The sequence below is a fragment of the Sebastes fasciatus genome, chromosome 23, assembly GCF_043250625.1.
Source record: "Sebastes fasciatus isolate fSebFas1 chromosome 23, fSebFas1.pri, whole genome shotgun sequence".
Lineage (NCBI taxonomy): Eukaryota > Metazoa > Chordata > Actinopteri > Perciformes > Sebastidae > Sebastes > Sebastes fasciatus.
In genome coordinates, this window is record NC_133817.1 from 7,505,642 (window position 1) to 7,524,246 (window position 18,605).

Below are 18,605 nucleotides of genomic sequence, written 5' to 3' on the forward strand. Positions count from 1 at the left end.
AGAATAAGTTTAGGAGAAAAGTGGGGAATAGGTTTATTTCCGTGGTATGGGGTAGCGTTCTTGGCAGATCACATCGACAACATTACATACACCTTACAGGGCTTTGCAAACGAAACTATAAGAGGTTTCGAATTGTTGTCAAACACCCAGAGAAGTCACAGACTGACGTTGCTGAAACATGACATGGCTCTTGATTATATTTTGGCCAAACAAGGGGGCTTATGTGTTGCTTTAAATTTATCAGGAGATGCTTGCTATACGTTGATTCCTGATAGTTCTGACAATATGACTAGTGTCATAGAGGCATTGAAGCACATAAGAGATGCGTTTGGCCCATCAGAAGACGCGGGATGGTCTGCAAACGCTTGGTTGCAGGATAAATTGGGGCCACTGGGAGCAGTGTTAGTTCAGGTTTTGGTAGCGCTCGTTATGTCGTTGTGCGTGATGTTTTGTTTTTGCACGCTGTTGTTGACCTTTGCAAAGGCCATGATAATTAAATGGGTTGGAGTTGTGCTGCCCGGCGATCAAACGCTGATGCCATTATTACACGAAGCTGACACGGACGTGGATGAGGATGACGCCATAAAGATCGAATTGGTGGAGGAATATCCATTTTAAATATCTCATATGATTATAATCATATTGTTTACCTCTGTTTTTGGCTTGTGTAGTTTGTAGTGTTGATGTTGTGTTGCTCTTTCGAGACTTTGTTTAGTCTCGAAGGGGGGATATGGCAACAAATGAACAATATGATTAATGGACAATATTTACATTTTTACTTATCTTATTCTGTGTTTGATGTTTTAATTTGTATCTGTTCTGTATGCAAAAGATACTGGTTTTCTTTTCTTTCATTCTAGAACATATTGGGGAAGAACACTGTGAGGGTGGTGGATTGTCAGGGACTCCGAGGGGCTGAATGGATTCAGACATTTCAAACATGAAAATACGAATGGCCTGAAGAACTCTGAACGTGGACTGTCGATACAACATCCAGAGTCAAGACGTCATCGATACTACACCGGCGTCAAGGCGGCTGAGAAACTACAGCGTTATACAGTCTTATGTCTTCTCTGAGATGTTACCTTAGTGTTATTGAAAAGGAATTTTCTTTTTTGTGTATTACATGCTTGAGAAATGATGGTTTCTAAATACAATGGGACCTCAGATGTTTTCTTTTTCTTTTTCTCGATGTTTAGGGACAGTGGGGTAGGCAGGAAAAGGTTCATAGAAGGGTGCGATGGGTCGACCAGCCTGACTTTGGACATTTGTTTTGTTTTAATTTGCTGAGAGTTCCATATGCATTGCTTAAATCAGTTCCATATACAAATTGCTAAAATTCTGTATTTCAGTATTATGGAGTATTATGTATGGTCGCCTTGGCAGAGGGACCGTGAGAGAATTTTCCTGTATACATTGTTTAATACATTGTTCAAGAAAGATTAGCTGCCTGACAGGTTTTTCACTCTCACTTTTATACTCCATAAAGTTGTTTCAATGGTAATAAGGACAGGTTGTTAAATTTGTCATGTTAATACACCTGTATGTTTCTTCTCTTATTTTTTCGAGACTTTGTTAAGTCTCGAAGGGGGGAATATGTGGTATATTTTCAGGTCTGATGCCGGACTGAGAGGCCCCTAATGGTAAACATATGTGAAAGAAGTAGGGCAAAGGCCAGGGGCTGAAAGATAAACATGTAGGAGATACCTAAGACATGAGTTCATATCTTAGCTCGGTGATTGGAGGGCCTGAACCCGATATAAGGTGGGCGCGGGCCCCCAAGCTGCAGGACTTTCATATTCGACCTGAGGCCTCCGGACTGCTATAGACGTTCGTATGACATGTGTGGCTTGTTTGTAATAAACTCTATTTACCAGCAAGAACAGTGTCCTCGGAGCATCCTTCATCATCACTTCAACAGCACTGTCGCAGAAAAGATACGACAGTTATCTCCAGAGCTCCAGGGCAGTCATATTTTTGCACCATCAGATCCACCGTGTCTTGTCTGTCTCCCCCCTCCAGCCGGGCCACTGCGATGGCGGAGAACCCTATAGGGATGCCATCCTGCTTCAGGAACCACTGGAACTGCTTGAACTGATCATTTGTCAGGTCCTCCAGAGTGTTCCAAAGATCACGTGCTGTCATTGTGGTTCCCTAGTAAAACAAACAACACTAATAATTTCAGTTTTTCTAATTGGATGATCAAAAGCTCCTCTTTGACCAAATAGTTCTACAAACTGCGTTTTCGGACTGGAGGAACTTTTTCATAGTTTTCATAAAGAATCCATCGGTACCAACCATGTCATACTAGCTTGCCATGAAGGAGGTTAAATAACGCTCCAAACTTAAACTAAATTTTGGTGAGAAAAACTTGCATGGCCATTTTCAAAGGGGTCCCTTGACCTCTGACCTCCAGATATGTGAATGAAAATGGGTTCTATGGGTACCCACGAGTCTCCCCTTTACAGACATGCTCACTTTATGATAATCACATGCAGTTTGGGGCAAGTCAAGTCAGCACACTGACACACTGACAGCTGTTGTTGCCTGTTGGGCTGCTGTTTGCCATGTTATGATTTGAGCATATTCTTTATGCTAAATGCAGTACCTGTGAGGGTTTCTGGACAATATCTGTCATTGTTTTGTGTTGTTAATTGATTTACAATAATAAATATATACATACATTTGCATAAAGCAGCATATTTGTCCACTCCTAAGTTGATAATAGTATAAAATACCTGACAAATCTCCCTTTAAGGTACATTTTGAACTGATAAATAACGTGATTAATTTGCGATTAATCACAATTAAATATTTTAATAGTTGTAGATCATCAAATTTCATTGGATTAGATATTTGACTGAGATGAAGTTCACAGCCCACATTTATAATCATTAAATAATCACTAAATGTATGTGTGTGGGAGAAAGTTATCATCTCCAGCCCTGACATTTGTTAGACAAATAAAACCACAACATCAAAATACGTCTCTAGATTTAACAACTGCCTTAGTTGTTTTGACTCACCAATGTTTGTTCTGTTTTGTAACCAGACTGAATAAACACAGGATAAAGTTTTGTCAAATAAAAGAAAAAAAGATCTCTGCTTTAAAAGCACAGTGAGGCCAGTTCTGACACGACAAATAGTTGTGATGAAATCTCAGATCAGGTCTGTTCTGCACATACTTGTTTATTAATGAATATTCAAAAGTCATCCAATTGTTTTATACTGCTACGCTAATAATTCATTACTCACACGTGTTTCCTGAAAGTTATCTTACCTGTTAAACTCGTCCACAGCGACTTTCTTTCTTCTTCTGACAGATGTTGCTGCTTCTCAGCCGTTCGTGTCTGACTGCAGTCAAATCCTCGAACCTTCCCAACCAAAAGAAACGTCAGTATGACATCAGACCTTACTTACGTACTGTCTGAGCTGTGAGTGAGAGAGTGTGTTTCCTAGTTTCAGTTTCAGTTTCTCAGAAATGTTTAGCTTTAGGGCGTATTCACAGCTGCCTGGTTTAAGTTCGGTTGAGTTGAACCCTGGAGTGTTTTTTACCCTCACGGTGCGGTTCGTTTGGGCAGGTTTGACCCAGGTGTGACAGCAATCGCACTCGGGTGCAGCACCAAAACAAGCGTCAAAAATTCTAAATGTTATCCTTTTACTTTGTTTTTGTAATCTATCGCGGTTATTTGCATAAAAACACACAATTCAAATGATTATGAAATAAAAGATTGTTGTTTTATTGATGAAAGAATCTTGGCATTACTAGTTTTAATTATGTATCATAACTGCTTAAATCTAGTGTTAGGAACTAAACAAGTCATAAATTCCTCTCTAATATCTATTTTATATTGCTGTGAAAACATCTCCTTCAAACAATCAAGTTTCTCGCCAAAAACTGCATTACAGTTGAACACATCAACGCTTGCTTACCTTGTTTTCCGTTGCATTTGTGACACATTGAACATTGCTTACTATGCTTATTTACTGACTTGTTTCCTGTTTTTAAAAAAACTTGCATATGTCAGTAATTTTGGTGGAAAAAGGGTTTAACTGTGTCCTTCTGCTGTTTGCTGCTGAGCAGGAAGTGTGCAGTGAGTTTTTGCAGCTTTTTGTCTGAAAAACTAGGAGTTAAAAGACCTTAAAAAGTCACCTATGTGACTTGATCAGACAAATTACAAAAGGTTTTCATTGTTTCAATACTTTTTTATTTAAATGTTTTTAAATGACTCTTGTTACTGGAAAGGACAGACAAGACTCGAAAAAGTTTTACCTTTAAATTTAACCTCACCAAAATGCATACACTTTAAAGACCACCAGTCTTGCGTGATTTTCTGCTGCATCTCTTTACAAACACCGAAGATGTGTTTTCTTATCTGTTTAAATGCAACTCACCAAGCAGAATTCAGCACTGAGTTCTTCAGATGTAGAAAGATGATCAATACAGTCAATCTAACACTTGGTATATTATACTAAAATTTACCTTTGAGTTCCCAGATGACGTTTGTGATCTTCAGTCTAGAGCAGTTCGATGTTTCTTAACCTTGACTTCCTCTTCTTCTTGTTAAATGTTCAGTGTGCCCCCCCCATTCTCCCTTGAAAAGCTTACTTGCATTTTTCGCAAGCCGTCACTTCTCATCATCTTTTGGTTTTGTACTGTTATTTTTTCTTGACGTGAAGCTCTGGTTCCTCATTGAGGTGGATGCTACGTGAGGCTCAAAGCATCAGCTCATAAAAAGAGATATCTTTGTCGATGTACTTCCTTCTGCTTAAGTGAGATTTACCATCTTCAAGTTAGTTATTACTATAGTTCGGTACATCTTATCTTTGATTGGTCATGAAGTCAAAGCGTCAGCTACAGTGCACAGTTAAAACTGCACAACTGATGCTAATTTTGTGCAGAGAATGGTCTGACTTTCTGTTCTTGCAGTGTTGAACGTGAGGCTTCTCATGTGACCACATATGAAGAAGTGTGAGTTTCCTTATGAGCATTGTGAGGTGTATTTCCTGTAAAAGCAAAACCAAACGTTATGTGCATTACATTTGCACAAGTTTGCATCCTTGTCTGAGATTTAAAAGTGGACTGTGCAGAAAGTTAAAGAGTCACTAATTCTATTTATAACTTGGACCCCTAACATTTCAATTTCAAAAAAGTCTTAATTTGCATACTGATCAACTGTACTGAAGCTCATTTGACATATACTGTATACTGCAATGCATTAAAGCTTAATGAAGATTGTTTCAAACCCTCCATTCACAACACATCTGTAATTCGCACACTAAAGTGAATTAGTCCTCATATAATGAAACAAATCATCTAACATTCTTACCAATCGCACCCATTTTCTTCAGGAGATACTTTGGAAAAATAGTGTAACCCCAATTAAACCTTTTAAACTAAGAGGAAATTATCAGTCAATTTATACCTCGAGAATTACATGATGTCAAAATTAGAAGCTTCATTTCAAAAGCAAATTCATCAAATCAATAATAGTGTCATCAGTCATTTCAGAATTTCAAAATGTGGTGCTTCTGTTTGCTGGTAAACTGGCAACTCGCCAAACTAATTTTCAATTATAAAATGTCCTATTTTGTAGTTTTTTAGGGGTTCAGTATATTTGTAATACATGAACCACTCACGTTCTGCAAGAATAATTAAAAAATATTAGAAACTTATGCTGTTGATGTGTCAATCTGAGGAGTTTAAACTGTTTTTACAAAAAATAACACAGATTTCATTTTGAAAGAAAAGCTTCTGAAATTCTTTATTTGAAAAATAGTATTAACAAAATATTAATTTCAATGAATTATTTTAGTTTCAATGACAAACAGCAGGCAAAATGTCATGTTATTCATAAGTACAACAAATCTTTAGCTTACAATGCTCAGAAAATAATTAAAAAAAACATAATATTACATTGATTACATTTGATAGCATTAGATTGTAATAGAAATATTGGCTCACATAAATTAAATATCAGACTTGTGAAATGTTAATTCCGTTGTTTCTCAACACAACTTATATCAAAAATCAATCAATCCATCAGTCAATTTCATTTAATACACATTTACATCCACATAAAAGTCTAAAAGATAAAATAACGAATACATTTTTCTAGGAGAACACTGGTTTACCTTTAGAGCACATATCGGTCGTGTTGAGTGGAGAATGTGTTGTTACAATAATATTACTAGTAAAGGAGTACAGTAAAAATAAAAACAAACAAATGAAGCAATAACAAAATTCAAAAGAATTTGAAATAAAGTATATACAAGTCATTACCACAGATTCTATTTTAAAGGCCGTTCTCACCTATGGTACACTCCAAGAGTCGCTTTCACTTTCACTTTTGCATTATTCTCAGGGCAGCATTGACTTGTACTGAATTGACATCTCACTCTTGTGTTGCACATGTTAAAGTTTTTCTTGCAAACAAAGACGGTAATTGTTTTTCTACAGTACCGCGGGTACCGTCCTGGCTCGAGAGTATGTCACGAGGAATACTGGACGGCCAAAAACAGACAAAATTAACAAAACTCTGCCATATCTGCGGTGGCGTTTCTATCCATTCGTAAAGAGATGCATTTCCTTGATTTGAACACCAGGGAGCGTAATCCATATACTATATACATTTACGGACACAAAACAAAACTGTGTGGAAACGAGGCGTAATCAACTAGAATAACTGAAAACACCTGCAAGTATGATTAATCATTGTGATTAACGGGACAAACGATCAAGGGGTCAGAGTTTCTACCGCCGTCATTAGTAAAGGGCGTAAAGAATGGGTAGAGCTTCTCTGTGAAGGAGCAGCTGGTAAATGAGTAGAGAAGAGCTGCAGTATCTACGTCATAAAAGGAGACCAGACCCTCCTCATAATCCACAAACACTCCCACCTTCTGAGGTTGGTGAATCAGAGAGAGAGGGACCGGATCATCAGCATTAGCTTTGTACTCATCTCCATTCGTCAACATTATAGTCCAGTAGCCATTCTCTGGGTTTGCTGTGATACTTCTGTTTCTCCTGATTGACTCTTTGGCCACTCCCAAAGCCCAGGCAGTCTTCCCTTTAACCTGAACCTCATAGTAAGATCTTCCTGAAGAGAAACTCTGCTTTCCTAAGACGTTCACACAACTGTAAAATCTGTTAGGGTTGTTCGGTAGGTTCTTCCTCAAGTCACCATGATGTACTTGTTTTCCATCATCAGACAAGATGAGATTTGGATGGGCTGTATCAGGATCCAGAGTCACCTCCAGTGCAAACTGCTGGATGCTCTTCAGCTCAGTGACAGGGGAGATGATCAGAGGGGCAGAGTTATTACCGCCATCATTAGTACAGGGACTGAAGAATGGGTAGATTTTCTCAGTGAAGGAGCAGCCGGTAAATGCGTAAATAAGATCTGCAGAATCTACATCATAAAAGGAGACCAGACCCTCCTCATAATCCACAAACACTCCCAGCTTCTGAGGTTGGTGATTCAGTGAGAGACGCACTGCCGGGCCATCATTAGCCATGTACTCATCTTCATTCCTCAACCACATCGTCCAGAAACCATTCTCAGGAGCCAGTGTGACATCTCCTTTCCTTTCAATCGACTCTTTGGCAACTCCTACAGTCCAGGAAGTCTTCCCTTTCACCTGAACCTCGTAGTAAGATCTTCCTGAAGAGAAACTCTGCTTTCCTAAGATGTTCACACATTTCTTAAACCTCTTAGGGTTGTCTGGGAGTTCCTTATATACAACTCCACAATTCACTTGCTTTCTATTATCAGACAGGTTGAGAGCAGGATGTGAAGTATCAGGATCCAGAGTCACCTCCACTGCAAACTCCTGGACGCTCATCAGCTCCGTCTTCTTTCTGTCTTGTTCTTCTTTTTGACCACCACAGCCATGTGGGTGATTGACCGGAGAGATGATCATAGGGGCAGAGTTTATACCACCGTCATTAGTACAAGGACTGAAGAATGGGTAAAGTTTCTCAGTGAAGAAGCAGCCGGTATAGGAGTAGATAAGATCTGCAGCATCTACATCATAAAAGGAGACCAGACCCTCCTCATAATCCACAAACACTCCCACCTTCTGAGGATGCGACTTCAGATAGAGAAGCACTGCCGCAACTTCACTAACCACGTACTCATCTTTATCCCTCAAACCCATCGTCCAGAAACCATTCGCAGGAGCCAGTTCTACACCTCCATTCCTTTCAATCGACTCTTTGGCAACTCCTAAGGTCCAGGCAGTCTTCCCTTTAACCTGAACCTCATAGTAAGATCTTCCTGAAGAGAAACTCCGCTTCCCTAAGACGTTTACACAACTGTAAAATCTGTTAGGGTTGTTTGGTAGTTTCTTCCTCACATCACCATGATGTACTTGTTTCCCATCATCTGACAGGATGAGATTACGATGGGCTGTATCAGGATCCAGAGTCACCTCCACTGCAAATTGCTTTGCCCACTTTTGCTTGGGGGTCTTTACTTTACATGTATACTCTTCTTTTTGAGCACCACCTAAAATAAGACAGAGAACACACAGACTTAATAATAACATTTAAATTGAAGAAACAAAGGTTTAACCTCATTATACCTTGTACTGGAGTTCAAAAGCACTGCATTTCAGTTAGTTGGCCTTCCTCAAAAATAGGACTGCAATACATTTGTTTCCCCAAAAGCAAATTCAGGAAAAGGGGGCACTCGAATGGTAAAAAAGCAAAAAAATCACCTCGAGTCTTGTGGTGGATTGATCTTGAGGTACCAACTAGGTATATTTGGGTTCACCTCTACCAGTAGTGCAAGCTCAAAGAAAAAGGGGAAAGCTCATAAGCCGTGGATAGATTGCAAGTCTGTTGGTGATTATCCCAATTAGAGGCTCACCTCAGCACAGCTTGTGCTGCAGAGAGGAGGACTCTGACTGTTGCATATGCCAAACAGCTGTATGGAGTACCCGTCCATCTTGGAGGGGTTTAACAGAGATCTTTACCTGTGGACTCTGCAGTTCCACTGGAATGATGATCAATGTGAAGTGGTATCATCGGATCTGTGTGTGTCTTATAAACTTGATTAGCAGAGCGGTAAGCTGATCAGCTTCTGGTTATAAGATGGATCAGATGTATGGGAAAGTTGACAGAGTGACCATGGACCTCCTCCAAGAATCACCACCTTATCATGGCCAGACCTTCAGTAATTCAAGAGCCTTTATTGATTGGCCAATAAGGGACAGAACAACCTTGTGCCGAATTGGAAGACCAGAGCCCCTTACAGGAGCAAGGCTTGGTATCAGAGCACTTTAAACCAAAGATTGATGATTGACTTAGTTGTTGTTTCATCAGATCTGCAGCGGTGAGGAAGGTTGATCATCTCACCTTATCTATGGTCATATATGGTGGCGTACCATAATAAATGATAAATTAGTCTTTACATTTCTTGTCAACACATTTCTATTAATATATTGTTTATAACTTACCTTTTGGTCCCAAGCTGAAGCTTTGAACACGTTGCACCAGATCATTCCTGCTGATTTTTTCTAAAATTGTATTGGTTAACTTCCTAGCTCCATCATCCTGATGTTTCTGTACCATTAGATCCACTGTGTCCTGCCTGTTTGCCTTCTCCAACTGAGCCACTGGGATGCTATGCAGGTTCAGGAACCACTTGAACTTAACAAACTCGTCTTCTTTTAAGTCTTGCAGGATTTTCCAGAGATCCTCTTTGAGTTTTGCCATTATGGCTCCCTGTTAAAAATAAGGAAAATTTTGAATTTGATGGAAATGCTGAAACAATAATCTTTTATTTATTTTTTTACCTCACATACCTCTACAGCAGTTCATCAACGGTCAGTCAATAATGCTGGACGCTGAGGGGAACAGTTTGGCCTGCGAAAACCTGGCATGAATTAACAATTGATTAGATACTGCACTTCATCTTTGTCTTCATCTTCATCTGTGTGTGTTGATGTGACGCGTACTCAGCCTCCTTCCATAGGCCTTGAATAGCAGCAGGAAGAGGCTGCAGCTTTGTTTTAGCCCCGGAGCCCGTATGTACGTAGTACCTATTATGCCTTGATATCGCGATTCAGTTTTTCGTCTCGACGATGCATATTGTCACGTTTTTATATTGCGATATTTCGTGGCACGATATTTCGTCACACCCCTAGTATCAATGTAAAGCTGAGACTCTTGTGGATCCAATGAGCCCAACTGTATTCTTGTGTGATGATGTTAGTCCCCAAAGGAGCTATTTCATTGTAATGAGACCATTTTTTGAAACTTGACCTCACTGTATAAAATGACCTGTGGTGACCTCTAGGATAATCACAGCCTCATGAAACTTTACAACCGCAAACTTGAGACCTAGAGCATGCAGAGGATGGATGGCTTTCCTAGCTAGAGTGACAATAAGGGGGTTTCTGAGCAGTTTACACAACAGAAGTGCTCGCCATCCAATCGCCGAAAAATGCAAATCTTGCAGAAATCTCCAAATGTCAAAAGTTTCTGATCCCAAAACACAGCATGGCTTTTTCTATGTTCCTCAAGGTCTTGGTGTCTTAATGTGGTATTTTGGAGGGATTATTGATCATTTATATCAATTCTCCAGTGGTAAAATATGGTTAAATTTAGCACCAAGTCTGTGTAACAAATGGTATCAACCTAAAAATTGTTGCAACAACTTTTGAGACATAATAGAGCATAGCTTCTATAGCTATTCACCATACTCTTGTCACTTTTTACTGCGTACATTGATAAGTGAAAGGAACCAACTGAAACCACACCCTACCCTAATCTCCTCGAAACCAGCTGCTGATGTGTAAACATTTCAACATCTCATGCATTCTGTATTTCAACTTTAATTCTGTTTCTATAGCACGTCTTTTTGCAGAGAACCATTAAAAATTCACACAATAGTATAATATTGCTGGTTTTCAATTTTTTATTTTACACTGCTGATTCCAGGACAGAAATAAACTGAAAGTCATCTCCCCAAAGAACAAAGTAGAGAGCAGAAACAATGACTAAGTATACACCTTAAAAACTACCAGAAACTAGATATCCTTTCAAACAGTAAACAATTTAACACAGAAAAATGGGTTATCAAAAACTCACCCTGCTACATTCAGCACTCTGCAGTCCTTCAGATTTAGAAAGATGAACAACACATAATCTAGTTTATTATGTCTAACAGCTCCTGTGAACTCTGCTCGAAATGGTCATATAAGGTTATGATCCTCAGTCGATGAGAGGTGTTTACCGTCTTGGCCTCGACGTAACTTCCTGTTAAAGAAAGGTGAGTGAGTTTCCTGCTCTCCCCCCGTTGATGAGCTTGACTTCGTCTGTTCCATACAAGCATTTGTTATATTTTGATTTTAAACAAGTGATGCCATGCTCACAGCGTCAGACCAGCTCCATAACTTTTACAGAATACAGTGGGGACTGATTATGTAATACTGTGTCATGGCAGGATGATATCAACAACTTCTCCATCTAACGTACACAACCGTCCAAAAGTTAGGAATCTAGTCCCACAAAAGACAGGTGTCTGAGAGGATTCTTTGTATGTTTGAATAGTCTTTCATGCTTTTAGCTTGTAGAAAGTCCTCTTTACAAATAGTTTTTTTTTAGGGCTGTCAGTCGATAATATATTAATCGTGATTTATCGCATGATTGTCCATAGTTAATCACGATTAATCGCAAATGAATCGCATGATTGTCCATAGTTAATCACGATTAATTAATCACACATTTTTTATCTGTTCAAAATGTACCTTAAAGGGAGATTTGTCAACTATTTAATAGTCTTATCAACATGGGAGTGGACAAATATGCTGCTTTATGCAAATATCTGTACACACAACAAGACAAAAAATGGATATTTGTAGAGAAACAGAACTCATTTTTGTTCGCTATGTTCAGTAAGCGAATAATTGAGGTGTCATCTTCTCTGTCTTGGATTATGGTGACATTTCTAACAGTAAGACGTGATAGAATTGCTCTTTATTGATTTATAAAGTCCTTAATGGCAAATAACTGCTGGACGCTATCCTGGATAACCCCTCCCACCCCCTCCATGATGAGCTAGTCAAGATGAGGAGCACCTTCAGCCACAGACTCATCCCTCCTCGGCACAACACAAAGCGCCTGGGTCAGTCCTTCATGCTGGTAGCCATCAGGCTTCACAACCAAGGCTGACCCCCATATGACAACTATTAGGACTTTTAAGAAATTTAAACATGCACTATCTACCTTTTAACCTGCACTATCTGGCGCACTTTACACTCACTTTACACTATACATCCTATTTACCACTTTATTGCTGACTGCACATATGTACATATTACATTTATTTATTGCACATTCTACATTTATTTATTGACGGACTGTACACACTATGTTCACCCATTCACTCTGTATCTTTTATATCTCTATTATTGTCTTTATAATTTTTGTATACCTTTACCTCTCCTGTGTTTCACTCTGTTTGCCGATGTTGCTGCTTTGACACCTGAATTTCCCTCCGGGGATTAATAAAGGTTCATCTTATCTTATATCTTATAACCGTCATACATCACGTCCTTGTTTAACCTGCTATAAACTTTTGTCACCTCTTGACATATATTACACTTAAACTTGCCTTGCCTTATGAGTGTGTAATCATAGTACTCACCTGTGTCTGCTGTGTTATTTAGCAAAATCCATGAAATTTAGTCTAAATTGTCTTCAGACACAAACCCAAACGTCTGGACTCTCAGCTCCAGCTTTGAGTAATATCTGAGAATTGTGACGCTGAATCACTTCTTCGTCTTCAAAAGCTTCTTTTCAATGGTCTGTTGACTCTTCTTGGTTCGTGTAATCTGCTTAAATTTGTTAATATTTGACATCAAACTATAAAACCCATATCATGGCAGTAAAATATTTATGATTGTGATTGTCAAGAAATTGAAAATGAAACTGTAATGTTATCTATTAACTGTGATGCTATGGTTAACAACGTACTAAACTCCAATAATACCCTGGTATGAAGCCACCACATGTGGAATTTGAAAACTTCAGATTTTACTGCCCAGCAAAAACCTCCATTCAAGCATAAATTGCACGTTTGTGTAGCTTGTCTAACTATGTGTTGAAGTGCAACCAGCAGACAGTCTTTAATTCTGTTTTATCAGTCACATTCTCCAACGTGCTCTTGACAGGCTTTTCTTGAATGGGCATTTTTGCCTTTATTTGACAGCGTGCAGTGTAGAAATGGAGGGGTTATGAGTTCTTCTGTCTTCTTCTTCATCTTGAATAATAATATATAAATAATATAATAAAATAACAATTCCATAGTTTTCATAGGCAAACTGCAGTGTCCGAAATTATCGTTTTGACTCACCGGTCATGGGGACTGGTGGATGAAAAAACCCCACCGGCCAATTTTTTTACCAGCCAAAATAATAAATTGCCTTTTTGTGTCACATATACATTTGTTTCAGTACATTTACAGTTTGGGCGTTAGGGGCATACCTTGGGGGTCCAGGTCCGTCCAAAAAAGGTCACTGTGCCACCTCAGCTGAATAACTAAACTGAAATACTTTTACAGCTAAAAGTAAAATCAAGTCGTACAGTTTGGTAATGGAAGTAATTTTTTATTGTACTAGCCTATAAAACACCCCCATCTTTAGCCGATTAAAAACAACTTCCATATCTGCATTGTACGACCAGCCAATGGGCATGATCTTACTCGAAAATTGCAAAACGAATGGAAAGAAGTTGTGTTGAGGAGATTCTGCACTCAGTCGGAGACTCCAGCTGTTCTAATGGTGACTTCATAAATCCACTCATGCACCTTGATATAACATCTCTTTGTAGTAGGCTACACTGTGAGTGGGATTATTATTTGCACGTTTGTAATTGTGGCTACGTTTCTGGATGAGCGAGCATATGGTTGTAATTACATACCGGTTCTTGATGTTGCTTTAAGATGTTGTTTATCCTTTAATTAGTTGTGTAACCGGTGAAAGTGGCCCCATGTTATAAGTTTATTAACACAAAACATTTAACAAATTTCCTGCTGTGTATTTGAGTTTATAACCTCTGGTTTAGTGGATGTATAACATGTGTGGGAGTGCGTACGCGCTTGTGCGCATAACGAGTGACACTATGTAGATGAGCGCCTGAGCCTCTCTGTCAAAGTTTATTTCTTTCATAACACATGATAATGTGAAGGTGGCCAGATGTTACAGGGTTATTAATGCAAAACATTTAACAGACTTCTTAGTTTATAACCTCTGTTTTTGTGGACATAAGAGCATGTGTATGTGACCCCCCTGTGAAGCTTTGGCGACCACTGGTGGAGGTCAGGACCCCCAGGTTGGGAACCAGTGTCCTACATTGTTGTATAACATCATTTGTTTTATCACTTGTTTAATCACTAACATCACAATTGCAGATTACTCTGATTTGTGATGTTTCTTGAGTTGCAGAATCAGTTTTGAGTGGATGATTGATCAAATCTAATCGGTGTAATTGACAGGCGAGATGATCAGAGGGGTGGAGTTTTTACCATCATAATGACGACCGGGACTGAAGAATGGGTAGAGTTTCTCAGTGAAGGAACAGTCAGTAAAGCTGTGGATAAGGTCTGCAGAATCTACGTCATAAAAGGAGACTGAACCCTTCTTATAATCCACAAACACGCCCACCTTCTTTGGCTGATTTTTTACACTGAAATAGACAGCAGAAGCTTCGTACTTATCTCCTTCCCTTAAACATACAGTCCAGTAGCCATTCTTGGGTGTTGCAGAGATCAACTCCTTCCTGTTGATCGACTCTTTGACGACACCTAAATCCCAGGAAGTCTTCCCTTTCACCTGAACCTCGTAGTAAAACCTCCCTGAAGAGAAACTCTGCTTTCCTAAGACGTTTATAGCAGTATTAAATCTTTCTGGGTTGTCTGGGAGGTTTTGTGTTGTGTCACCACAGTAAACTTTTTTCCTATCGTACGATAAGATGAGGCTGGCATTTGCTGTATCAGGATCTAGAGTCACATCCTTTGCAAACTGTTGGACCCTTTTCAGCTTGGCCTTAGCAAACAGTTTCTCCTTCTCTTTGCTGAATATATCCTCCAACTGATTCACAGCGGTCCCGACACTTCCCCCATATGATGGCGGAGGGACGCTGACTTCTATCCAGTTCTTGGTGGGTGGAATAGTGTTCAGGCACGAGAAGCTTTGCAGGAAGTCAGGGTGGTCTGCGGTGCGTGAGAGCTGCTCCACCTCAGAGCTCCTCTTTGTCAGCACAGAGATTTCCTGCTCCAGCTCTTGGATGAATCCTGCAGCCTGTTTCCATGTTGCTTCCCGCTTTTCTTCTATTGCCTCGATGAGATTAGCCAGACTTCTCTCGACAGACTGCTGCAAAACCGCAAAGGCCTGCACACTGTCTGCAATATGTTTTTCTGCAGATTTACTGCTGAACTCTGCTGAGCGACTGATTTCCGAGATCTTCATCTGTCTCTCCTGGATCATCAGCTTAATTTTAGCCATTGTCTCCCCCAGCCTGGCCATCTTTCTTCCATAATCACTATTGAGAGGAACACCGTCATGGCCCTTGGGGTCTAAAACAAGGCAGAACACAAATACATCTGGTCAGTCTTACAGAACAGCTCTCTGTATTGTTTGTTTGTAAATTCCTGTTTTGATTACGGATGTCCCGATCAAGTTTTTTGGCCTTGATCCCGATCCAAGTCCTTTAATAATAGTTATCTGCTGATACCGCATCCGATCCAATTCTTCTATTTACCTAAATGTTGATCAAATATGTATCTAACACATTGAAATAACAGCTGTAGACTGCGGTTTGCTAATGAGACAAAGAGAGTAGAAATAACAGCTTCGTTAGCATTGAAGCTTAGCGCATTTGTGTGTTTTGCCAACGTCAGTGTCTGAGGCGTATAATTAGCACAACATTACAGGGACACTCCCGTGTGTCATGAGGACACATTTTAGGCTTTTCCGCGGTCATTTTTACGCCACGCAACAAACCTACGGTAACGTCCAAAGTAAGCTTGAGGCAACAAAACCACTTAGTTAGTGGCTGGGCTTAAAATAAGGACGTAAACTAAGTAAAATACGTATGGAAAATTGTAACATACAGGAAGTACAGAAAACATATCACAAATGTGACAAAATAAAACAGCGGTCCCCTGGTTAAAAGTCGTGTTTGTTGGACCCTTCTTCCTCCCCATCCGCCCACTATCAGCAGTCTTTCTCGCTTTTTATTCTACATCACTAACTCTGAGTGTAAAATATTCACACAAATGCGTTTATATTGCAGTCACTACAGACTACAAGCATATGGAGGATGGACCTGCGAAAAAAAATTATCAATAAATAAATTACTCGATAAATGAATAACTGTCATTAAATGTACATTAATTAATTGATCAAATGTGACATAAATTGATATTTCTGTTTTAATTTGCTACTTTATCTATTTATCTTTGTATTAATTCCTTTATTTATTTACTCTTAAGTCTAAAATTCCATTTTATTTAATTTTGTATTTATTTTAATTTATTTTTTAAATGCATTTATTTATTTTTGCATTTATTTATTTATTTACGTATTTATGCGTAATTTTCGATTTTGCATTTCACACCTCATTTATTCCCCCAATATTATTTCTGTATTCTTTTCTTTATGCATTTTTGCCTCATTATGCAAATGAGGGACACATTTTATCAATCAATTAATGGCTACATTTATTATTATTATTTCTGCTATATAAAAAAATTCCATTTATTTACTAATTTATTTATTTATTTATTCATACATAACGTACAAATGACATGCCAAAAGCAAGAAAGATGTTCTTATTGCATGCTAAATGCCTTGCGTATTATTTGTTCATTCATAGACCCTTTCGGTGTATCAGCTTTATTTTATCCAATATGATCCAATAAAATATGCCAATGCTAAGGATCGGCTCAAGACGTCTCTGATTTTTTTTTTAACTGCTGTTTGAATACAATCCAGTAATGAACATAATAATTTATGAGATGCATGTGAAACTTCTTTGTTTTTTAGATATTTATATTTTTTACCTTTCCTCAACTTACCTTTCTGTCTTGAGCTGGTCTCTAACAAACACTGCTTCAGATCATTCCTGCTGATCTCCCCTAAAATCTTCATGGTTATCTCCAGGGCTCTAGGGCAGCCATATTTTTGCACCATCAGATCCACCGTGTCTTGTCTGTCTGCCCCCTCCAGTCGGGCCACTGCGATGGCGGAGAACCCTCTAGGGACGCCATCCTGCTTCAGGAACCACTGGAACTGCTTGAACTGATCATTTGCCAGGTCCTCCAGAGTGTTCCACAGATCAAGTGCTGTCATTGTGGTTCCCTAGTAAAACAAACAACACTAATAATTGCAGTTTTTCTAATTGGACGATCAAAAGCTCCCCTTTGACCAAATAGTTCTACAAACTATAGGCGTTTTCGGACTGGAGGAACTTTTTCATAGTTTTCATAAAGAATCCATCGGTACCAACCATGTCATACTAGCTTGCCATGAAGGAGGTTAAATAACGCTCCAAACTTAAACTAAATTTTGGTGAGAAAAACTTGCATGGCCATTTTCAAAGGGGTCCCTTGACCTCTGACCTCCAGATATGTGAATGAAAATGGGTTCTATGGGTACCAACGAGTCTCCCCTTTACAGACATGCCCACTTTATGATAATCACATGCAGTTTGGGGCAAGTCAAGTCAGCACACTGACACACTGACAGCTGTTGTTGCCTGTTGGGCTTCAGTTTGCCATGTTATGATTTCAGCATATTTTTTTATGCTAAATGCAGTACCTGTGAGGGTTTCTGGACAATATCTGTCATTGTTTTGTGTTGTTAATTAATTTACAATAATAAATATATACATACATTTGCATAAAGCAAGCAGATTTGCCCACTCCCATGTTGATAATAGTATTAAATACTTGACAAATCTCCCTTTAAGGTACATTTTGAACAGATAAATAACATGTGATTAATTTGCGATTAATCACAATTAAATATTTTAATAGTTGTAGATCATCAAATTTCATTGGATTAGATATTTGACTGAGATGAAGTTCACAGCCCACATTTATAATCATTAAATAATCACTAAATGTATGTGTTTGGGAGAAAGTTATCATCTCCAGCCCTGACATTTGTTAGACAAATAAAACCACAACATCAAAATACGTCTCTAGATTTAACAACTGCCTTAGTTGTTTTGACTCACCAATGTTTGTTCTGTTTTGTAACCAGACTGAATAAACACAGGATAAAGTTTTGTCAAATAAAAGAAAAAAAGATCTCTGCTTTAAAAGCACAGTGAGGCCAGTTCTGACACGACAAATAGTTGTGATGAAATCTCAGATCAGGTCTGTTCTGCACATACTTGTTTATTAATGAATATTCAAAAGTCATCCAATTGTTTTATACTGCTACGCTAATAATTCATTACTCACACGTGTTTCCTGAAAGTTATCTTACCTGTTAAACTCGTCCACAGCGACTTTCTTTCTTCTTCTGACAGATGTTGCTGCTTCTCAGCCGTTCGTGTCTGACTGCAGTCAAATCCTCGAACCTTCCCAACC

General features: G+C 38.8%; 3 protein-coding genes across 7 annotated transcripts in view; 1 reads left to right on the top strand and 2 right to left on the bottom strand.

The window, feature by feature from the left end:
- The window catches only part of LOC141762067 (F-box only protein 15-like), a 103,802-nt gene that overhangs the window by 29,998 nt on the left and 55,199 nt on the right, over nt 1-18,605 (top strand). The gene's annotated exons all lie outside the window — the stretch shown is intronic.
- Nucleotides 1-18,605, bottom strand: part of LOC141762005 (uncharacterized) — a 43,879-nt gene that overhangs the window by 9,422 nt on the left and 15,852 nt on the right. For 2 of the 3 annotated variants that reach the window (XM_074625780.1, XM_074625778.1), the window contains one exon: nt 14,061-14,254. Coding sequence is in view for 1 of the 3 variants with exons in the window: in XM_074625779.1 (XP_074481880.1) it covers nt 14,482-15,581; nt 17,085-17,358 (1,374 nt within the window). In the remaining 2 variants the exon portion in view is untranslated. Of the gene's footprint in view, nt 1-14,060; nt 15,582-17,084; nt 17,368-18,501; nt 18,543-18,605 lie in introns of those variants that run through there. The other variant, XM_074625779.1, reaches the window with a different exon arrangement.
- On the bottom strand, nt 5,764-9,621 carry LOC141762166 (uncharacterized). Its single transcript, XM_074626114.1, has 2 exons — nt 9,460-9,621; nt 5,764-8,507 (listed from the first exon to the last, which is right to left on the bottom strand). Exons 1-2 carry the CDS (start codon nt 9,572-9,574, stop codon nt 6,709-6,711), a joined length of 1,914 nt encoding a protein of 637 aa, XP_074482215.1. The 5' UTR covers nt 9,575-9,621; the 3' UTR covers nt 5,764-6,708.

Bases quoted from the DNA above. Each gene is read 5' to 3' on its own strand.
- LOC141762166 (XM_074626114.1), bottom strand. From the start codon at position 9,574: ATGGTACAGAAACATCAGGATGATGGAGCTAGGAAGTTAACCAATACA. The intron at 8,508-9,459 runs GTAAGTTATAAA...GTCTTATTTTAG, and splicing joins CTTCAGCTTGGGACCAAAAG to GTGGTGCTCAAAAAGAAGAG.